The sequence below is a fragment of the Lampetra fluviatilis genome, chromosome 7 (assembly GCF_964198595.1).
Source record: "Lampetra fluviatilis chromosome 7, kcLamFluv1.1, whole genome shotgun sequence".
NCBI classification, from domain to species: Eukaryota; Metazoa; Chordata; class Hyperoartia; order Petromyzontiformes; family Petromyzontidae; genus Lampetra; species Lampetra fluviatilis.
In genome coordinates this window covers 15,050,079-15,074,455 of record NC_136281.1, presented here as the reverse complement: position 1 = coordinate 15,074,455, position 24,377 = coordinate 15,050,079, and the positions used below count along the sequence as shown (strand labels likewise).

The 24,377-nt window shown below is 49.9% G+C and overlaps 1 protein-coding gene across 1 annotated transcript; it reads left to right on the top strand.

Annotated features, from left to right (window-relative positions):
* The first annotated feature begins 232 nt into the window (after positions 1-232).
* NKX2-2 (NK2 homeobox 2) lies at positions 233-9,688 on the top strand. The gene is made up of 2 exons (XM_078857994.1): positions 233-586; positions 8,985-9,688. Exons 1-2 carry the CDS (start codon positions 331-333, stop codon positions 9,680-9,682), a joined length of 954 nt encoding a protein of 317 aa, XP_078714120.1. The 5' UTR covers positions 233-330; the 3' UTR covers positions 9,683-9,688.
* Positions 9,689-24,377: the final 14,689 nt, after the last annotated feature.

Genomic DNA, 24,377 nt, shown 5'->3' with positions numbered 1-24,377 from the left:
AGTCATTCGTACAACTAACATCATCATCATCATCGCCACTGTCTAATTCTCGTGATGACAGTAATAATCGTAGCAACAATATCAAGACAACAATAGCAACAACAAAAACATTACCGCGCACATTTACAAGCTGCTTATCAAACAATCGCCCAAACTCTCCGTCCGTGTGCCGGGGCGACTCTGGGACAGCTTTGCCTCCTGGATCCGTGTTTGTTGTGTTCGTTGTCGTCAATTCAGTCTCCAGCGGGTGACCATATCTTGAACAAAACAACAACAACAACGACATCCAAAAACATCCAAAAACAACACGTTCATACAACACGCCAAATCATGTCGGCGACAATTACCAAGACGAGTTTTTCCGTGCGGGACATCTTGGATTTACCCGACTCGAAGGAGGAAGACACCGCCACAGAGGACAGCGCCACGGAGGGCGAGTCGGAGTCGTGCATCGTTGAGCCACGCCGAGAGCCGCGCTGCCCGCCGGCTCCGGGCCCGACACTTGCTCTTGCCAGGCCGTACTTCGACGCGGGAGAGAACCCCTACACCCGCTGGCTAGCCACCGCCGAGGGACTTCAATACTCGCGTGAGTCTCTCTGCTCCTACTACTACTTCACACCCCCAACACCTACACCATCACCACCCCACTCCGCAACACGCGTGCCGACTTCAGCGCCGCTTGCCCGCGCCGCTGCTGGGTTGTTGGTGTCGACACTGCCGGCGCGACTGCTTGTGCCAAATATACTGGAGTGACTGATTGTGTTAAAGTTACAAGTGTGCCTCTTTGTGCTAAAGCTGCTAGTGACACTGTTTGTGTTAAAGCTGTCAGTGTCACTGCTTGTCTTAAAGCTGCTAGTGACACTCCTTGTGCTAAAGCTGCTAGTGACACTGTTTGTGTTAAAGCTGTTAGTGACACTGATTGTGCTAAAGCTGCTAGTGACACTGATTGTGTTAAAGCTGCTAGTGACACTGTTTGTGTTAAAGCTGCTAGTGACACTGGTTGTGTTAAAGCTGCTAGTGACAGTTTGTGTTAAAGCTGCTAGTGACACTGGTTGTGTTAAAGCTGCTAGTGACACTGGTTGTGTTAAAGCTGCTAGTGACACTCCTTGTGCTAAAGCTGCTAGTGACACTGTTTGTGTTAAAGCTGTTAGTGACACTGATTGTGCTAAAGCTGCTAGTGACACTGATTGTGTTAAAGCTGCTAGTGACACTGTTTGTGTTAAAGCTGCTAGTGACACTGGTTGTGTTAAAGCTGCTAGTGACACTGGTTGTGTTAAAGCTGCTAGTGACACTGGTTGTGCTAAAGCTGCTAGTGACACTGTTTGTGCTAAAACTGCTAGTGACACTGTTTGTGCTAAAGCTGCTAGTGACACTGCTTGTGCTAAAACTGCTAGTGACACTGCTTGTGCTAAAACTGCTAGTGACACTGTTTGTGCTAAAACTGCTAGTGACACTGTTTGTACTAAAGCTGCTAGTGACACTGCTTGTGTTAAAGCTGCTAGTGACACTGCTTGTGCTAAAGCTGCTAGTGACACTGCTTGTGCTAAAACTGCTAGTGACACTGTTTGTGCTAAAACTGCTAGTGACACTGTTTGTACTAAAGCTGCTAGTGACACTGCTTGTGTTAAAGCTGCTAGTGACACTGCTTGTGCTAAAGCTGCTAGTGACACTGCTTGTGCTAAAACTGCTAGTGACACTGTTTGTACTAAAGCTGCTAGTGACACTGCTTGTGCTAAAACTGCTAGTGACACTGTTTGTGCTAAAACTGCTAGTGACACTGTTTGTACTAAAGCTGCTAGTGACACTGTTTGTACTAAAGCTGCTAGTGACACTGCTTGTACTAAAGCTGCTAGTGACACTGTTTGTACTAAAACTACTAGTGACACTGCTTGTACTAAAGCTGCTAGTGACACTGTTTGTACTAAAACTACTAGTGACACTGTTTGTACTAAAGCTGCTAGTGACACTGCTTGTGCTAAAACTGCTAGTGACACTGTTTGTACTAAAGCTGCTAGTGACACTGTTTGTACTAAAGCTGCTAGTGACACTGTTTGTGCTAAAACTGCTAGTGACACTGTTTGTACTAAAACTGCTAGTGACACTGTTTGTACTAAAGCTGCTAGTGACACTGCTTGTGCTAAAACTGCTAGTGACACTGTTTGTGCTAAAACTGCTAGTGACACTGTTTGTGTTAAAGCTGCTCGTGACACTGCTTGTGCTAAAACTACTAGTGTCACTGCTTGTGCTAAAACTGCTAGTGACACTGTTTGTACTAAAGCTGCTAGTGACACTGTTTGTACTAAAACTGCTAGTGACACTGTTTGTACTAAAGCTGCTAGTGACACTGTTTGTACTAAAGCTGCTAGTGACACTGCTTGTGCTAAAACTGCTAGTGACACTGTTTGTGCTAAAACTGCTAGTGACACTGCTTGTGCTAAAACTACTAGTGTCACTGCTTGTGCTAAAACTGCTAGTGACACTGTTTGTGCTAAAACTGCTAGTGACACTGTTTGTGCTAAAACTGCAAGTGACACTGTTTGTGTTAAAGCTGCTAGTGACACTGCTTGTGCTAAAGCTGCAAGTGACACTGCTTGTGTTAAAGCTGCTAGTGACACTGCTTGTGCTAAAACTGCAAGTGACACTGTTTGTGTTAAAGCTGCTAGTGACACTGCTTGTGCTAAAACTGCAAGTGACACTGTTTGTGTTAAAGCTGCTAGTGACACTGCTTGTGTTAAAGCTGCTAGTGACACTGCTTGTGTTAAAGCTGCTAGTGACACTGCTTGTGCTAAAGCTGCTAGTGACACTGCTTGTGCTAAAGCTGCAAGTGACACTGCTTGTGTTAAAGCTGCTAGTGACACTGCTTGTGCTAAAACTGCTAGTGACACTGTTTGTGCTAAAACTGCAAGTGACACTGTTTGTGTTAAAGCTGCTAGTGACACTGCTTGTGCTAAAGCTGCAAGTGACACTGCTTGTGTTAAAGCTGCTAGTGTCACTGCTTGTGCTAAAGCTACAAGTGTCACTGCTTGTGTTGAAGCTGCTAGTGTCACTGCTTGTGTTAAAGCTGCTAGTGTCACTGCTTGTGTTAAAGCTGCTAGTGACACTGTTTGTGCTAAAGCTGCTAGTGTCACTGCTTGTGTTAAAGCTGCTAGTGTCACTGCTTGTGTTAAAGCTGCTAGTGTCACTGCTTGTGTTAAAGCTGCTAGTGTCACTGCTTGTGTTAAAGCTGCTAGTGACACTGTTTGTGTTAAAGCTGCTAGTGACACTGTTTGTGCTAAAGCTGCTAGTGACACTGTTTGTGTTAAAGCTGCTAGTGTCACTGCTTGTGTTAAAGCTGCTAGTGTCACTGCTTGTGCTAAAGCTGCTAGTGACACTGATTGTGCAAAAGCTGCTAGTGACACTGTTTGTGTTAATGCTGCTAGTGACACTGCTTGTGCTAAAGCTGCTAGTGACACTGTTTGTACTAAAGCTGCTAGTGACACTGCTTGTGCTAAAGCTGCTAGTGACACTGCTTGTGCTAAAGCTGTTTGTGACACTGCTTGTGCTAAAGCTGCTAGTGACACTGCTTGTGTTAAAGCTGCTAGTGACACTGTTTGTGCTAAAGCTGCTAGTGACACTGTTTGTGTTAAAGCTGCTCGTGACACTGCTTGTGCTAAAGCTGCTAGTGACACTGCTTGTGCTAAAGCTGCTAGTGACACTGCTTGTGCTAAAGCTGCTAGTGACACTGATTGTGCTAAAGCTGCTAGTGACACTGCTTGTGTTAAAGCTGCTAGTGACACTGTTTGTGCTAAAGCTGCTAGTGACACTGTTTGTGTTAAAGCTGCTAGTGACACTGTTTGTGCTAAAGCTGCTAGTGACACTGCTTGTGCTAAAACTGCTAGTGACACTGCTTGTGCTAAAGCTGCTAGTGACACTGCTTGTGCTAAAGCTGCTAGTGACACTGTTTGTGTTAAAGCTGCTAGTGACACTGCTTGTGCTAAAGCTGCTAGTGACACTGCTTGTGTTAAAGCTGCTAGTGACACTGCTTGTGCTAAAGCTGCTAGTGACACTGCTTGTGTTAAAGCTGCTAGTGACACTGCTTGTGCTAAAGCTGCTAGTGACACTGCTTGTGTTAAAGCTGCTAGTGACACTGCTTGTGTTAAAGCTGCTAGTGACACTGCTTGTGCTAAAGCTGCTAGTGACACTGTTTGTGTTAAAGCTGCTAGTGACACTGCTTGTGCTAAAGCTGCTAGTGACACTGCTTGTGTTAAAGCTGCTAGTGACACTGCTTGTGCTAAAGCTGCTAGTGACACTGCTTGTGCTAAAGCTGCTAGTGACACTGCTTGTGCTAAAGCTGCTAGTGACACTGCTTGTGCTAAAGCTGCTAGTGACACTGTTTGTGCTAAAGCTGCTAGTGACACTGTTTGTGCTAAAGCTGCTAGTGACACTGCTTGTGCTAAAGCTGCTAGTGACACTGCTTGTGCTAAAGCTGCTAGTGACACTGCTTGTGCTAAAGCTGCTAGTGACACTGCTTGTGCTAAAGCTGCTAGTGACACTGCTTGTGCTAAAGCTGCTAGTGACACTGCTTGTGCTAAAGCTGCTAGTGACACTGTTTGTGCTAAAGCTGCTAGTGACACTGTTTGTGCTAAAGCTGCTAGTGACACTGCTTGTGCTAAAGCTGCTAGTGACACTGCTTGTGCTAAAGCTGCTAGTGACACTGCTTGTGTTAAAGCTGCTAGTGACACTGTTTGTGCTAAAGCTGCTAGTGACACTGTTTGTGTTAAAGCTGCTAGTGACACTGCTTGTGCTAAAGCTGCTAGTGACACTGTTTGTGTTAAAGCTGCTAGTGACACTGCTTGTGCTAAAGCTGCTAGTGACACTGCTTGTGCTAAAGCTGTTAGTGACACTGCTTGTGTTAAAGCTGCTAGTGACACTGTTTGTGTTAAAGCTGTTAGTGACACTGCTTGTGTTAAAGCTGCTAGTGACACTGTTTGTGTTAAAGCTGTTAGTGACACTGTTTGTGCTAAAGCTGCTAGTGACACTGTTTGTGTTAAAGCTGTTAGTGACACTGCTTGTGTTAAAGCTGCTAGTGACACTGTTTGTGTTAAAGCTGCTAGTGACACTGCTTGTGCTAAAGCTGTTAGTGACACTGCTTGTGCTAAAGCTGCTAGTGACACTGTTTGTGTTAAAGCTGTTAGTGACACTGCTTGTGTTAAAGCTGCTAGTGACACTGCTTGTGCTAAAGCTGCTAGTGACACTGCTTGTGCTAAAGCTGCTAGTGACACTGTTTGTGCTAAAGCTGCTAGTGACACTGCTTGTGCTAAAACTGCTAGTGACACTGTTTGTGCTAAAACTGCTAGTGACACTGCTTGTGTTAAAGCTGCTAGTGACACTGCTTGTGCTAAAGCTGCTAGTGACACTGTTTGTGTTAAAGCTGCTAGTGACACTGCTTGTGCTAAAGCTGCTAGTGACACTGTTTGTGTTAAAGCTGCTAGTGACACTGCTTGTGCTAAAGCTGCTAGTGACACTGCTTGTGCTAAAGCTGCTAGTGTCACTGCTTGTGCTAAAGCTGCTAGTGACACTGCTTGTGCTAAAGCTGCTAGTGACACTGCTTGTGTTAAAGCTGCTAGTGACACTGCTTGTGTTAAAGCTGCTAGTGACACTGTTTGTGCTAAAGCTGCTAGTGTCACTGCTTGTGCTAAAGCTGCTAGTGACACTGCTTGTGCTAAAGCTGCTAGTGTCACTGCTTGTGCTAAAGCTGCTAGTGTCACTGCTTGTGCTAAAGCTGCTAGTGACACTGCTTGTGCTAAAGCTGCTAGTGACACTGCTTGTGTTAAAGCTGCTAGTGACACTGTTTGTGCTAAAGCTGCTAGTGTCACTGCTTGTGCTAAAGCTGCTAGTGACACTGCTTGTGCTAAAGCTGCTAGTGACACTGCTTGTGCTAAAGCTGCTAGTGTCACTGCTTGTGCTAAAGCTGCTAGTGACACTGCTTGTGTTAAAGCTGCTAGTGACACTGCTTGTGCTAAAGCTGCTAGTGACACTGTTTGTGCTAAAGCTGCTAGTGACACTGCTTGTGCTAAAGCTGCTAGTGACACTGCTTGTGCTAAAGCTGCTAGTGACACTGTTTGTGTTAAAGCTGCTAGTGACACTGCTTGTGCTAAAGCTGCTAGTGACACTGCTTGTGCTAAAGCTGCTAGTGACACTGCTTGTGCTAAAGCTGCTAGTGACACTGCTTGTGCTAAAGCTGCTAGTGACACTGCTTGTGTTAAAGCTGCTAGTGACACTGCTTGTGTTAAAGCTGCTAGTGTGTGCTAATGTTGGAGTCAGTGTGCAGGGGAGGCGATGAACACAAGCTTAACGCATTGGTCAATAACACCGCTTGGCTCTTAGAGGAATCGAATCTATAATAAGCGACGTTTTGTGCAACGGCTCCTCTTCATACCAGGGAGCTGCAATTAATTGGAGTAACCGCCATAGACGTCGCTTGTTACAAGTGTGTATAATTCATTTTGGGGGCAGTGTCATTATTGACCAATGTGTTGAGTGTTGTTGTTGTTAAGTGTGCTTGGGCAACCACTGCCAACGCAGCAGCAGCGGCAGTGCGCACAACAATTGCGTTTAATCGGGTGGTTGTGGAGTAGAGTAGCGTGCACATGTAACCTGTGTATGCCACACTTGCGCGTGTGATGATCGCACACGTGTCGAGAAAATGAGAGAGAGAGACGTGGGTCCGATGATCGATGTGACGAAAAGTGTCTACGTTGTTTTGGTTAAGTTTCAACGCGTGTCATTGTTGACACGCGAGTTTGGTCGATTGGCCCATCAGTTTGTCGATAACATCGACTTAAATTCACGTGACTTTATTAACAGTGTTAAACATATGACTCGTTGGTTCTTTCGGTAAAGCCACGTAGGTAGAAATAAAATAAAATAAAACAGAATCCCGACGTTTCGATCGCAACACAAGCAATCGTGACTTTACCGAAAGAACCAAAGAGTATGGATTCCTGCAGAGACGAAAGCTTAAAATCAAGATTTGAAAATATTATTTTGCGAGCCTGTTAATTCGTTTCGAATGCACGGATAGGTTTTCATGTTTTCTTTTTCTTTTCACACCGGCTGTAGGTTATTTTAGACCACGCATGCAGCTTCACGACGTGGATAAGTAGGCGATTTAACCCGAGGCGACTTTAGCGCTTTGGCCGTTCGCGTGCATCGATTGATTGACGCTACCCCGCCAAATCGTAGCGAATATCGCAGCCACTTTACCCCGAGATCGGGGCTACGAACGCCGCTAACCTCTGCAACAAATCCAATGAAAACTCACGTTGCCAAAATGCTATGATTCAAAAATATCCGCCGAATAATATTCAATTGCATATTCATCGCGGACTTTACCGTACAAAATATACGATGCAACTGTTTTTTTTTACAATATAAATATACAGAATGTGAGTTGCTATATTAACGCTGATAGTTGCTTCCTGCGCGCGCGTCAAACACGCACGCACACAGACACACACGCACAGACACACACACAGACAAAGATACAAAGATCCCCCGTATAGCCTTAACAGACTGTAGGGGCAAGTGCTGTTAGCGAGCACCTATGAAGGCCGGAACGGTACACGAGGGGGTGGGTGGCCAGCACCACGCCCGACCGCCTTTGTCTCCCCAGTGGCGATGTTTACACACCGCACAAGGTACTCATTTAAGGCTGAGTCGACCTAGGGGAGGCCCAGGACCGGTTCAGATAATCGTCACTGGTGTTAGCCGTGAGCGGGAATCGAACCCAGGTCGCCAGGTTCATAGCGCAGCGCGCTAACCGCTACACTACCGCTCCCCACACACAGACACACACACAAACACACGCACACAGACACACACACACAGACACACGCACACAGGCACACGCACACAGACACACACACACAGACACACGCACACAGACACACGCACACAGACACGCGCACGCAGAAACACGCACACACACACGCACAGACTAATACCCAGAGTCACTCTCGAAGACGAGACTAATCCTCTTTGTTTCTCGAGTTCTCGTCTCGTTAAATAGAAGAAGAAGAAGAAAGCCCTTGAATCTCGACGCGGTAATGATAGTGTAAATACAAGTCGGGCAAATCGCATAAACGCGCGTCAGTCGGCAAAAGTGGTCCCGATGAGACGGCCCGCGATATGGATCGGGGGCCGCCGTGGCTACGTGACGCAGAGACTCCGCGGATCGCTCCGTTTCCCCCATCGCCTTGTCCGCCAGATCGAAGCAGTCCGCGTGCATTGTTGTTGTGGTTGTTGTTGTTCAGAGGACGCGAACACGCGAGAGAGGCACACAACAACAAGTACACAACTGTGACACAACAAATAGACAACCGAAACGCAACACATACACAGTTTCGATTTAAAGCTTTCGTGACTGCAGGGATTCATCTTCTTGGTTCTTTCGGTAAAGTCATGTAGAAGGGAAATAATAAAATAATAAAAATAAAACATAATAAAATACAATTCTCACGACGTTTCGGCCACAACGCAAGCAGCCGTACCTCAGGTGAAGAACAGGTCTGTCGGAAAGACACGTCTGAATGAACACCACCAAGCTTGGCAGCGTATATTTAAGCTGGGTTATTATTTCCTTTCTACGTGACTTTACCGAAAGAACCAAGAAGGCATACACAGTTGTTACACAACACACACAGTTGCTACACAACAGATACACAGCTGTGACACAACAAAGAGACAACCGAGACGCAACTAATACACAACTGTGACACAACAAATACACAAATAAGACACAACAAAAAGACAACTGTGACACAACAAATGCACAACTAAGACACAGCAACAACAAAAAACCCGATGCTGACTGTCGTCCATTTCTCCCTTGCGCGTGTGTGCGTGTGCGCGCACGTGTGTACACACGTGTGTGTGTGTACACGTGTGTTTATGCGCGCGCGTATGTTTACGCACGCACACACGCACGCGCGCCCATTATTTAGTACACGGGCTGAACGCGGCGAGCGCACGGAGTCATCAGCACCCGTCCGTGAAGACGCACTCGTCCCCGGACCCGCACGACGGAGCGAGCACGGACGCCTCCAACTGCAGCAGCGGCGGCGGAGGAGGAGGAGGCGGAGGAGGAGGTGGAGGAGGAGGAGGAGGCGGAACGATAGGCGACTTGGGAGCCGGCGGCAGCAGCAGCAGCAGCAGCAAGAAGCGCAAGAGACGAGTGCTGTTCAGCAAGGCGCAAACCTACGAGCTGGAGCGACGCTTCCGACAGCAGCGCTACTTGTCGGCGCCCGAGCGAGAACACCTGGCCAGTCTCATCCGCCTGACTCCCACGCAGGTGAAGATCTGGTTCCAGAACCACCGCTACAAGATGAAGCGCGCTCGAGCCGAGAAGGGTTGCGGCGTGGGTGGCGGTGTGGGTGGCCTTTTGCTGCACCCGGACGGATCTTCGAGCGGGGCTGGCGGTGGCGGTGGCGCTCTGCAGTCTCCACGCCGAGTCGCGGTGCCCGTGTTGGTGCGCGATGGGAAGCCGTGCACAGCTGCGGGTCTGGCCGCGTACGCGTGCGCGGCCGCGCAGCCCGCGGTCCACCTGTCCCGCTTCGGCACGGCGCAGTACGGAGCGGCCGCGTACCCGGCCTACGCTGCCGCGTTCCCTGCGCTCATACAGACCCAGCAGTGGGCGTGGTGAAGCGTGCGTACTGATGGTGGTGGTGATGGTGGTGATGATGCCGATGGTGCTGAACACTCCGCTGCCTGCCACACGTGATGGCGGTGAGGAAAACTGCGATTCGACGAAGAGGAAGGAGGTGGTGGTGGTGATGGATGATGAGGTTGGGGAGGAGGACTGTGAGAAATGTATCTATATATCTATATATAATGATGATTATTATAATTATAATAATGATAGCGATTACGCAAAAAATGTCACTGTAAAGCAAAACCATGGACACGGCTTTGCAACGAATGGGCCGGCAAACCCCTTGCGAGAGACTGCGACATTGACACTTGTCTCTGTAGATTTGTGAGTGTGCGCGATGTTTACAGATTTGTAAAGAACTCTTTCGATATGCCAACCAACCAACCAACAAACGAACGAACACACCAGGATATATATATGTAAAAACGGCAATTATAAAACTGTGAGATAGGAAATGACACACTCGTTAAAAAAAATCAGACATCGCAGTACCTATAGGTCGTGCAAAACGTGTTAGCTCTTTCTCCTGTGTGTCGTCTGTGTAACCGTCCGATTGAATTCGTAATTGACATTGTACAAGATGCAAAAATAGTAACGTTTCGCGTTCTTTTTTCATACACACACACGCGAAAAAACACTTAAGTTATGATATCTTTAAGAGCGTGTTTATGTCACGAGGCGATCCTGTGTGTGCAGGTTGGCGAGTTGCGTGTGTTGAATTCGCGGTTTTGAAACGAGTCCATCAACCAACCAACAAACGACGATAACAACAATAAGACATTTGCGAGACAAGCTAACATTTGTTCGAGGACCTGAAGAATATTGTTTCTCCTTGATTTTTTACACACAAAAAAACAAAGCAAGGGTTCAATAAACACTTTACATAATAAACAGAAAGAGAGAGAAAACGAGAATGCGCTTCATGAATACACCCGCGGAGTCTCAGATCACGCGTAGGGCACCTCTCTCTCGCCACGCCGATAATTGCCCCACACACTGGTTCTCGTCACGATGTCATAAACATTTATCAGCGTACGTTTTAACTTCTTTCGCACCGTACGTAGCCAAATCGTGCTCGGATGTGCGGGCGGCTGGGAGGGTAAGGAAAACGAACTGAACCCGTGCTAAAGAAATTAGTTTTCAATCTCGATGATTTGAAAGTTGAGTAGCTTTCATTGGCATCCCGATATCGGAAGGGGAAGAGCGTTCTCGACGGCCCCAGAAACGGCGCATCTGAAAGCGCCACGCGATGCCGTGGCCACCGCCTTTGTCCGTCGGCCGAGTAGCCAAAAGCCGCTGCTGCTGCTGCTGCCGCTGCTGCTGTAAGAATCACACCGGAGTTCGCGTGATGGTTCATCTTATATTTTATTACGTAATAATGCAGCGCCGTATTTTTGTTGTTGTTGAACATATAACTGGTATCTATATCGATAAATAATAATGATTTGAAGAAAAAAATGTCACTATTTATATACATCTTATAGAACAGTTGTTGGCGAACTTTGGCAGTGTGCGTGATGTTCTTCGTCAGTGACGAAACCCCACGGTGGAGGAGCACATGTGATTACTTTTATTGTTGTTGTTGTTATTATTGACTCGGCAACAGCATCATCATCATCACCACCACCACCGCCGCCGCGATGGGAGATTAACCCTTCAAGCGCGCGGAGATTAGAGGCCGAGAGGAAACCCATTGACGATGTTCACCTAACACGCCGTCGGCTTTAATCTGGCGTTAGCATCACAGACGCAGATCCCCCGTATAGCCTTTGACAGACTGTTGGGGCAAGTGCTGTTAGCGAGCACCTATGAAGGCCGGTACGGCACACGAGGGGGTGGGTGACCGGCACCACGCCCGGCCGCCTTTGTCTCCCCAGTGGCGACGTTTACACACCGCACCGAGGCCTGAGTCGACCTAGGGGAGGCTGAGGATCAGTTCAGATGAATCGTCACCGGTTTTGGCCGTGAGCGGGAATCGAACTCGGGTAGCCGGGTTCGTAGCGCAGTGCGCGAACCGCTACACTACCGCTCCACACACACAAATACACATACAAAGACAAAAATCCCCCGTATAGCCTTAACAGACTGTAGGGGCAAGTGCTGTTAGCGAGCACCTATGAAGGCCGGAACGGTACACGAACAAGGGGGTGGGTGGCCAGCACCACACCCGACCGCCTTTGTCTCCCCAGTGGCGATGTTTACACACCGCACCGAGTACTCATTTCAGGCTGAGTCGACCTAGGGGAGGCCCAGGACCGGTTCAGATAATCGTCACTGGTGTTGGCCGTGAGCGGGAATTGAACCCGGGTCGCCAGGTTCATAGCGCAGCGCGCTAACCGCTACACCACCGCTCCCCACAAATACATACACACACACATACACACACATACACACAAACATACACACGCTCGCAGTGTAGTTCAGGCGCTCCACATGGTTGATGGATTTGACTTAGCCCCCCGAAGCTGTAAACGGGACGCCGAAGACGTGGGCTGAGACACGAAGGACGGCGCACCGTACGCACGTATGCTGAACTTCTTTCGCGCCGTACGTAGCCAACCGTGCGTTGGCGTCTGCGCCTCAAGTTTCGCGGACCTCTTGGGTTTACGACGTGCGCGCTTATTTTGGGTCGTGACGGGGGCTCTTTGTTTTACGCGCCGCAGTTTCTGATCCCTCACCAAATGCGGCGAAGTGACGATTGAACCTTTTATCCGGAACGCTTCTCCCCACCCACCCAGCCAGCCAGCCCCCCCCCTACACCGTCGGGATTTCTCTACCGGTTGAATAATTTTGTCAACGCCATATCCGGACTCCATCTTCGCCTCATGTGATACCCGTACCAATTGCCCCCCTCGCGTAATTATAGGATTATTATAATTGGGGTGCAATACAATTGGAGTAATTTATAAAAAGTGTAATATTCTACTTTGGCGGTGGTAGTAGTAGTAGTAGTGCCTTACGCCGATAATCACTTCCCCGACCCGGCCTCAGCAGGTTTTGCGGAAATTATCGAGTGATCGATGTAAGGCCACTGCAATATCGCACGGTACACGATGCATAGATATCGATCCCTTGTGCACGTGCTCACGTCCACGGCGTCCTCAGGCCGGATAAGAGCACTGTAGAAGTAGTTTTGAGTGAGCCTATGACGTGCATAGCGTGGTAAACAAGTATTTTCCACGGTGTATAAATAAGTTCGGATTGGTCTAAGCAGAACATACACAAACATATATACATATATGTACGTGTGTTTGTGTGTGCAACTCGCCTGTTGTGTTCACTTATACTGTACTCACAGTACTTAGAGGGGAGGATCGACAATTCAATGAAAGCTGTGATCGTGAGAGAATTATAGAGTGACTACGTAAGTATATACCAGCATTACTCTGCCACTTCCATCATGAGACAATATTTTATCTTTATTAATAATAATAACAACAATATCGGACGAATATTGAACAAAAGATATCGGAACAAATTCAGCCCCTGTTTGCCGTCTACCTCGTTAATACGAGGGTAGTTTGGTTATCCCATGCTACTTTGTACCTCCGATGAGCGCGGTTGGCTACGTACGGCGCGAAAGAAGTTCAGCATAACATACACACACACGTGAAACTTCTCTGAGAGCTCCTGGCCTCTTCGCTTAATTACCTCTCAGCTGTTTTTTAGTTTTGCTGACTGGTCACCGTGACCCAAGACAAAGACAAATATCGCCCGTATAGCCTTAACAGACTGTTGGGGCAAGTGCTCTCAGCGAACACCTGCGAAGGTCGGCACGGCTCACAAGGGGGGCCGGTTGGTCAGCGCAACGCCCGACCGCCTTTGTCTCCCGAGTGGGCGATGTTCACGCACCGCACCAGGTACTCGTTTTGAGGCTGAGCCGACCTAGGGGAGGCCCGGTTAACATAACCGTCACCGGTGTTGGCCGTGAGCGGAAATCGAACTCGGGTCGCTGGGTTCGTAGCGCAGCGCTCAAGTTGCTACACTACAGCTCCCCAAACACACACACGCCTTTATTTATTTGTGATTGTGCAATACTTACCACTGATGTATTACTTTCTGGATGTAATACCCCGTAATTATTGGTCACTGTGTCCATAATTGAACTCCACGCGCTCAGAGCTTCTTCATCCACTCGTGTCGCGCTCCGCCGATCAGCACGGTTGGCTGCGCATGTTTGCAAAAGAGAAGTCCAAAAACAGAGTACGTACATAAACTGAAGCCTCTTCATTTGGCGCGAAACGTCGGACATCACGCCGAACCGCACGCACGATACGGCCCGGAAACACATGCGGCGCAACCGCGACAACGTGCGCTCGTAATTCTTCATCATCACAGCAGCGGCTGACAGCATCACGAGCACACGAACGGAGCATGCTAACAACTCGTGTGCACTCCCTCGTCAACTCTCACTCGGTGGTGGCGTCAGCTGCGCCGAGGTTGCACTGGTTGTCACGCCATCGCCTCTGTGACACACATTGAATGCGCCTGCGACTGTTACTCAAAGCAGCTGAACATATAACCACGCGCACACACACGCGCAAATTCCACGTGCTAGCAGAATGTATTCACCATAATATCGGTTTTTTTTTGGGGGGGGGGGGTTAGATCGCGTAAGTATAAATGCGTCGTTAAACCCGCCACCACCCGACAGAGCCAATTAGTAAGGTTTGTCACGTAAACAGAACGTGCCAATTCGTTACTCGGTCGAATTGCTGTACACTACCGCCGGCGCTGTATATTAACACGTACGTAGATTATACACAAGCACGCACGCACATTGCACGTACAAAGATCCCCCGTATAGCCCTGGACGGACTGTCGGGGCAAGTGAGTAAGTGCGAATAATCTATTTTAAAAAAAAGTCGGACACAGATGCCCCAGGTAGAGCCTTCACAGAATGTTGGAGGGAGCATCTATTGCGCGCGCGCGTACACAGACAAAGACAAAGATCCCCCCTATAGCCTTAACAGACTGTTGGGGCAAGTGCTGTTAGCGAGCACCTATAAAGGCCGGCACGGCACACGAGGGGGTGGGTGGCCAACACCACGCTCGGCCGCCTTTGTCTCCCGAGTGGCGATGTTTACACATCGCACCAGGTACTAATTTGAGGCTGAGTCGACCTAGGGGATTCCCAGGACCGGTTCAGATAATCGTCACTGGCGATGGCCGTGAGCGGGAATCGAACCCGTGTCGCCGGGTTCATAGCGCAGCGTAGCGCTAACCTCTACACTACCGCTCACCCCACACACATACACACACGCACGCACGCACATCAACACGCGCGCTCACTCAGATTAAACCCCTATATAGGCACGCACACATACCGAGGCAAGAGTGTGTTACGAGTCGCGCCGTGCGCGTGTAAGTTATGGGAGAGAGAGAGGGAGGGAGTGAGAGGGAGCCGTAACGCCGGCCCCGCGGTTGTTAACAGGAAAGGGGCGGACAATGGAAATTGTCTGGGCGATGTTCAAGGCGTGCATTTTGATGAGGCCGAGCCGGGTGGCCCCCCCTCCTCCTCCCCCATTGTGGCCGTGCCCCGCGTCTATCTGTCGACGGACTCGGAGGGCCGCGTGAGACCTTTGTTTTACGCTCGGCCGCGCAGCCGCGTCCCATATGGGTCGAGAAGTCTCCCCACCCCACCGCTCTCCGACCCCCTCGTGTCCCCCACGTGTGCCCTGCGCGTGGCTCGACGCTCGGCGCGTTCACGCGTGATGTGACGCACGGGGCGACGTGCGTGGTGCATTGCACGCACACGCGCACGCACGCACACACACGCACGCACACACACGCACACACACACGCAAAGATTTCCCGTCTAGCCGTTAACAGGGCCGTTGGGGCAAGTGCTGCTAGCGAGCACCTATGAAGGCCGGCAGGGCACACGGGCGGGTGAGTGTGTGGCCAAAATCACACTCGGCCGCCTTTGTCTCTCGAGCGGCGATGTTAACACACCGCGCGAGGCGCTCACTAGATGCTGAGTCGACCTTGCCCAGGACTGTGTTGTAGGTGATTGTCACTCGTGTTGGCTGTGAGCGGGAATCGAACTCGGGTGGCCGGGTTGAGCAGCGTAGCTGAGCGCGCTGCTAGCTCCTGCACACACTCACACGTGAACCACGCGCACGATGTGTTACACAAGTGCATACATCCAGGCGTGCTAGTGCAAGGTCGCACAAAGTCAACGATCCAAACAATGTGTCACGCTGCGCCAGATCTCGTCGGATCTCGGAAGTTCAACAGGGTTGTGTCTCGTTTAATAGTTGGATGGATGACCACCACCACCACCGCCACCACCAGTAGCACCACCGGGGGCTTGCCAGGTTTCGTAGGCGTGAGGACTGCGAGGTCGTGGCCAGGAGATGACAGTGCTGAGCGTCGCTGCCCTCGCTATGGACGTGCTGGGTGTAGAGTTTTCCCGTCACTTCGCACGTGAAGCTAAACAATTCACTCGTGGTCTTAGCGAAAACATTCCAATTTTAGGAGCAAAAAAGCATTGTTGTTATTGTTGTTGATGTATTATCACTCTGCACGGTCTTATTTTTTTGTTTGCTTGCTGAAGCAGCACCAGCAGCGACCCTGGCCAGCAGCGAGTGAAAGCCGTCGCTGTTCAAGGCGGCAACACCAACCAACAAACACACCCCCAAAGCCCTCCAGCCCTCAAACTGAGCTGAGCAGTCAAACGGTGGCTAATCGATTGTGCTCGCTGAACGAGTGGCTGCTCGAAAACGAGACTCACTCACTCTCTCACTCCTCTCTCCCCCGCCCCTTGTACGCGATTACAACGAACGGCGGGGGGAAGGGCCGTTCAAGGCTCGTGAAGTCTGTTTGCAGAATCTTGTGAAGAGCCCTCTCCGACAATTACGTTAATGTTTACCCGTTAAAAAAAATATAATCTTGTTTTGCCCTGGAATTCTGGTCTGCGGGATAACCCCGTCGACTTCTCGAGAGGGACGCGATCCGTGCCAATAGCTGACCTATCTGTCCCGCCACTCATCACTCCAAACACGCGCGCACGCACGCGCGCGTTATGCTGTATTAATTGCAGCGGCAGTGCGCGTGTTTGATTGTGTGTGGGGGGGGGCGGAGCGGTAGTGTAGTGGGTAGCGCTACGCTGCGCTACGAACCCGGCGACCCGAGTTCGATTCCCGCTCACGGCCACCAACAATGGCGACGATTATCTGCACCGGTGCTGGGCCTCCCCTAGGTCGCCTCTGCCTCAAATGAGTTCCTGTTGCGATGTGTAAACATCGCCACCGGGGAGACAAAGGCGTCGGGCGTAGTGGCTCTCATAGGTGTTCGCTCACAGCACTTTCCCCCAACGTCTGCTAAGGATGCACGGGTGATCTCTGTGTTGTCTTTGTGGGATAGAGAAGCGAGCGTTTGCCGCAATGAAAATCGCACGAAGGGCGAGCGAGGTTGTGGTGCGAGACGAGTCGCACATCGGATGCGCCATCTCTCACGCACGCACGCGGGCGGGGAACCCCGCTCGTCTGTCTGGATGGTGTCACCTCTTTGAGTGAGACCTGAAAAGCAAAAATAAATACGTAGAACCCGAGACATTTACAACGGCAGCACCGCAGTTTACCATTCTGTGCCGCGTGAGATGCGCGTGTGGATTGTTTTCATGCCCACTGTTTGAATGTTCGTGTGGCACATATTCTCGTGGGGAATATGAAATAACATGATTATGTTTTAAATATATATATTCACGGACAAGTTTCAAAATGTGTCCACGCTACTCTATTATGAACGCGTATCAATTGATTACATGTTGAACTAATTAAATGTTTAATTAATTCTGTGTGATTTTCAATCAGGTATTATCAACGTATACATGGTATTACATCTATATATATATACACACATATACACAGACACTTATTTTGCATGGATAATGACGAAGGCGAATTTGATTAAAGCAAGATTGTTTAACGGCAAAGCAATTCGATTTCTACCCACGTGACTTTACCGAAAGAACCAAAGTGTATGAATTCCTGCAGTCACGAAAGCTTCAAATCAAGATTCAATTCGATGTCGTTGGACAATTACTTGTGAAGTTTATGAAAGATTTCTTACCGGTCCAAATTTTGTAAACCCAATACATACATAAATTTAAGAAGTAGGTTTTCCATGAAAAATAAATTTGTTTGAATATACAACCATATATTAATAAATGCGTATTGATTAGACCAATGTTGCATTCCTATTACGAAGCTAAGCCCGTAAACTCCATTTACATATTCAGACGATAACAATCAGACGTTCTTATCAAGTAGAACCTCGTAATATTCACGCAGTAGCGTACAACGTACGTACGCGTATACGTGCTATAAAACATTGTACTGTTTACGAGAAATATAACACGAAAACACACACACATATATATAAACGCGTATGAATAAAAGGACGCGCACAATCCGTCGCAATTTATGACCTACCCACCCATAATCGTTTGCCAACTAAGGACCCAAATTCATTTCGGTCACGATCCCACGTGTGAGACACGGGCGCTTTGTGCGTGTGCACCACGTTCAATGTTCACATTACGCGCACGCCTACACAGCAACGGCGTTACTTTAATCCGTAATGATCCACCTCAATCTGAGATTGTAAATGTTGTGGCTTGGCTCTCCAACACACCGGCGTGCTCTACTAGTGACGAATTGGCACGTTCTGTTTACGCGACAACCCCTTACTAGTTGGCTGTGTCGGATGGTGGCGGGTTTAACGACACACATGTATATATTTAAACGATCTAGCACAAAAAAAACTCTTACGCATGATATTGGCCGCGACAGCCTACGATGTGTTAAGCTCATTGCGTAATGCTTGTGTGCGTTTGATGGGATGGGTGGGAGCGGTGGCGTAGCGGTTAGCGCGCCGCGCTACGAAACCCGAGTTCGATTCCCGCTCACGGCCCAACACCTTGTGACGATCATCTGAACCGGTTCCGGGCCTCCCATAGGTTGACGCCAGGCTTGAACGAGAACCTCGCGAGGTGCGTGATAAAACGTCGCCACGCTAACAGCACTTGTCCCGACAGGCTGGCGAAAGGTGACGCGGTCGTTGTCGTTGTGTTGCACGTCATTGCTTTTTGCGTTCAACAGAGTGCATGTGGAGTGCTCTTCCCCGGTAACACCCCGTAATCCTGCAGCATTTATTTAAACCGAGCCCGACTTTGCCGATGAGACCAAGACTGCTGTAAACCGTTCGAGAGTTGCTTTATTTTATTTTTATCTGCTTGGTAATATTGATATGGCAAGCGAACGTATACGTGAATACGCCGCACAGACTGAGTTCTGCTCAAATTTATTTCCTTTTTTGCCGATAACACACGTACATCTACCGGTGTGTGCTGCACAAAAAAAGGCAAATATATCCCGTATAGCCTTAACAGACTGTTGGGGCAAGTGCTCTCAACGACACACGCATACGCACTCACACCTCCCGTGCGTGGAATGCATTCCCGCCGGCACAATGAAAAGTAAAGTAAAGAGAGGGGGTGTGTGCGTAGGGGCGGGATGGGGTTAATATTCCCTAAAGTGAGCGAGACTCCGACCCGCACGCTGCGTCTAATAGCGCGGATCCGCACACGACTCCCGTAATTACGGCCCTAATGCAACGGCATTTATCCCGCGGCGCGCATCCAGCGATCATGTTCATTGGCCTATAATGCCCGTCAATGGTAGCGAGCCGCTCGTTTAACTCAGCTGGCCCGAGAAGGACCCCGTCGCGAAGTCCCGCGAGCGACTCGTGCACGTGTGACCGTGTCCATTCGGCATCGCCCCCCCCCCACCTCTTGCCACCGGAGAGCCCCCCACACGCTGATGCCGGCGAGTGTTGAGCGCGCGGGGAGTCACGTGGTGGTGATACAACAGCGGTGGTGACGGGGGGGGAGGGGGTACTCACACGGTCTCGCAGTACGCGAACCGTGCATAGATACATGTTGAACTTCTTTCGCAGAGTAGTGTAGCCAACCGTGCTGATCGGAGGTGCTGGATTGCCCCCCTCCCCCGTTCCGCCCGTCCGCTCCCCCTGCGTATTCGCGTGTGGACTCGAGGTGCTTTGGCCACGCCACGTCGCTCTGCAAGTCGCCGGGCTGTCGGTCCACGCGGGGTAGAGCGCGCGTGGGTGATTTGACGGCACTCCGCTTGCGTTGCGGGCTCGGTCGATGAAAGTGTACATTCACGAATTAAAATGAGACGAAAACAAGCAAACAAACGACAACAAGCGAAGGTGAAGCTGCCAATTTGTGGAGTTATTATTTTTTATTCACGAAGCTTGATTAAACGAAAATGCATAAGTTTCGTGTTGCACTTCGTGGCAAAGCTACACACACGTCACGGTTTATGTTTTGTTTTAATTGATAACATGTGTAAGAAACTATCAGCCGGCAGCTTTCTCACAATACGAGCTACTCTTAATTTATTTTTTCAAATTTGAAATGGAACATAATGATAACGTGATATAATCAAACCGTTATGTTTATCGTTTGTTAATGACAGAGTGAGTCGAGCATCTCCCGTGCATAGCCACGCATTGAACACGCGTGTTGATATATTTGTACATGTGTGTGTATGTGTACATGTGTGTGTGCGTGTGTGTGTGCGTGTGTGTGTGTACATGTGTGCGTGTGTGTGGGGAGCGGTAGTGTAGCGGTCAAAGCGCTGCGCTATGAACCTGGCGACCCGGGTTCGATTCCAGCTCACGGGCAACACCAGTGACAGCGATTATCTGAACCGGTTCCCGGGCCTCCACTAGATCGACTCAGCCTCAAATAATGCGCGGTGTGCTAACATCGCCACCGGGAAGACGAAGGCGGTCAGGCGTGGTACTGGGCACCCTCTTCCCTCGTGTGCCGTGCCGGCCTTCATGTGTGCCGCTCGCCAACAGCGCTTGCCCTAGCAGCCCGTGCAGGCTATACGGGGGATCTTTGTCTTGTGCGTCTGTTATCACTCAAGAGGCAAAATCCTTGCGTCTCACTCGTGGGTCTCACCTGGCAACGACAAAGGCCGTGAACGTAATTTATATCTATACGCCACGTGCATTTTGTGAAATTAATATTGAAAAAACAAAACGCGTGTTTATCTTTTGCGTAAATCGAGAGCTCACCATGCCAAGGTCGGTCAATTATGCGTCGTCAACAAGATTGTGGCATCTCCTCTCTCCGCTTTTTCACGTGGATTTACAATTATTCATGCATCCCTGTTCATCGCTCGCGTGTGTTTGGAGCAATTCCTCAAGTCTTACGAAGACCACGATACCCCGTATCGCCTTTAACAGACTGTCGGGGCAAGTGCTGTTAAGCGAGTAGCACCTACGAAGGGCGTCAAGACACACGCCCGACCGCCTTTGTTTCCCTTGTGTATGTGTGTTCAACTTCTTTCTCGCCGTACGCACACAACCGTGCTAATAGCGGCGATGTTTGCACGCCTCTAACTGGGCTGAGTCGACCTAGGGGAGGCACAGAACCGGTTCAGATAATCGTCACCGGTGCTGCCCGTGAGCTGGAATCGAACTCGGGTGGCCGGGGTTCGTAGCGCAGTGCGCTAACCACTGCGCCACCGCTCTTCCACTCAAGTCTTGCACAAAAGATCCCCCGTATAGCCTTAACAGACTGTAGGGGCAAGTGCTGTTAGCGAGCACCTATGAAGGCCGGCACGGCACGCGAGGCGGGTGGGTGGCCAGCACCACGCCCGACCGCCTTTGTCTCCCCAGTGACGTTGTTTACAAACCGCACCAGGTACTCATTTGAGGCTGAGTCGACCTAGGGGAGGTCCAGGACCGGTTCAGATAATCGTCACTGGTGTTGGCCGTGAGCGGGAATCGAACCCGGGTCGCCAGGTTCGTAGTGCAGCGCGCTAACCGCTAAACTACCGCTCCCCACAAGTCTAACACACACGCACACACGCCGCCGTGCTCTACATACGAGCGAAGATTAACACAAGAACTCTCCTCTCGAGGTCTGTTCGCACTTTCCCCAGGATCAGCTCCGCATCAGCTGCTTTTGTTTCACGATAGACGCGCATAATGGATTTATTTTTTTCTCTCTCTCTCTCGTTGTCGGTGGCCGCGGTGTTGTTGTTTGTATGCCATCATTTATCCTCACACCCTATACAGCCTTCAATACAAACCAGCCCGGCTTCTCAGAACCCTCTACCCTCCTCCCTCCTTCTCGTCCTCCCCTTCTTTCTGCTCCTTCTTTCTTTCCTTCCTCCTCCTCCTCCTGGCGTCCGGCGCGCTTTGTGAGGTTATGCTAATTGTGGAGGTCGTTCATTGCTCGGGCGACTATCGACGGAGATCGAGACACCCCACGTGCTGTTTGCTCAACTGGCCAAGGCGACCAGCAGCGGCGGCCACGAAGAGCAGAATTCATTGACCCAGGAGGGGGGCGAGGCAACGCGGCACCAGCCGAGCCTTTCACATGATAATAATTATCCCTGTGTGCCGGCTATGGCAGCAGCGGCAGCAGTAGCGGTAGCTGTAGCAGTAAGCGGCTAAGAGTAACAGCAGTAGTCGTAGTGTAGCAGTCAAGGTATTAATGCCGCGGTGAAACGAATGGGTGTCAGACTCGTGGATGATCGAGGAGGGTGGAATTTATAATTATAAAGTCGGCAGTCCGGGTGGGTTTTTAGTCCCGGTACTCACTGTTATCTGGTAAAGTATCGATCCACGCGCAATTGTAGTTCCACTCATTGTCTCGGCTGCGCACACGCCGAGGGCACGAGGTGGCGGGGCCACATCACAGCGGGCTGCCTGCATGACGAGCCTCCACTGAACCCCCCCCCCCCCCCAAAACAACACAAACACACCGCAGAACATGTTTGGGAGCGCGTAGTTTATTTTTTGTTTTCATGAAATACAAATGCAAAATTAAACAACAACAACAAAATAACACGAACAACGAGGCACCGCACGTTGTGTTCCTGGAGGCGAACAAACCCGCGGCGCGCATCGCCACCTCTCCTCGTGTGCGGTGGCGAGCACTCGGAGATGAACATTTTATAATTCGTCTTCGCAACGCCGGCAACACCAACACGACCACCAACGCCAGCAGCAGCAACAGCAGCAGCTGCTGCGGCAGCGTTTTTACCCGAAGAGCTGAGCGGAGAGGGAGGTAGGGGAGGGGAGGGAGCCTTTGGCCGTGAGTGATTCCGTCGTAGGCTGCCTCTCTATCCGCCTTGTGCCTCGAACTCCTCGGACCTCACGTGCGGCCCAGCATCCTGCCGGACTCTTCCTCTCTGTTTCCTCCAGACCACGGATACTCGTCTCCCCATCCATCATGCCTCATTCATCCCCCCGCCCCCCATCACCCAACGCTCCCTCCTCCTCCCCACCAACACCGGCCTCGTCCACCTTGAGTCACGCAACCTCAAAAGTTGCTTCCCCGAGCCGTCGTTTGCCACGCGAGCCAAAATAACGATCAACTACCATTAACAATGATGATGACGATGATGGCGTGATAACGAAGTGCCACGGGTGTTGATGACATTTCGGCGGTTGCGACTGCATGTCAGTAACAAGGCCGACGACGACGACGTTTTTTTATCCGATGGCTGCGCTTTTGCGCTGCGGCTGCAGTGAGCGACTTTGAGCCACCAGAGGGCGATGGCGAATCGCTTCCTCGTCGCCGCCGGACGCTCACGGTCACGATTTGTAACCTCGCCTCGACGCCTGTGGGAGGCGCTGTGAGCCCGTTCGTTTCGTCTCCCGCTCGCAGAGAACGCGCGAGAGAGTGATCTGGGAGAAAGTCGTCTGTCTGTCAGTGGTGGGGGGGTGGGGGTCGATGGAAATTTGGCAAATTCTGACTCTGACGCCAGCACACAATGGGCTAATGGCGCCGCGGTGGCGAGATGTTAACTACCTCGTTCAGTATACAGGAGGGCAGGGGTTGGATCCCAACGATCCCGACCCTGTATATGTGGAGTTTGCATGGTCTCCCCGGGTCCTCCTGTTGTTCCCTCCACGTTTAGAAACGCGCGTTAAGAGTGCATGGCTGCTATACATTTCCACACGATGATACGTCACTTCGCTGAGCTATCAAAAAAATACGAATGTATAATGCGAATTAAGGATGCGGGAGATCTTTAACGTCCGGTGCGAACCAGACCGGCGCATATTGATATTAGTACGTTACGTACGTTGAACTTCTTCTGCACCGTACGTGCTAATCTGAGGTGTGGAAGGACAATAAACGACAAAAAAAAATTTTCACAGATGTCTATGGGCAAGGGCCCTCTGTCAGATTCAGGTCCTCCGAGTTCGACGCACATGTATAGAAATATAAAACAGAAAAATCACCGTTAGCGTCGTTGCATACAATGTTAAGAGCACAATAATCAACGCCTCCTTCCCAAATGTTCACTTTCGACGTAAAATAAGTAGTATTAAGAAAAAACTTTTTAAAAACACGCTTTTATGAAATGTACGAGTAATGGCAGAACTCCACGACTCCAGGAAGTGGCCCCGAAACTTGCCATAACGTAAGGGACCGTGGCCAATTACAGCCAACGTCAGTTGACCGTGGACAATTAGACCCAAGCCGAAAAATTAAACATAAAAAATAATGTTATAAAATATATATATTTTTTCTGATAGAATATAGTATTGTCATCAGTATGACATAAGTATACCAAGTTTGCAGTCGATACCACATTGGGAAGTGGGTTAAAATTGAGTTACAAGA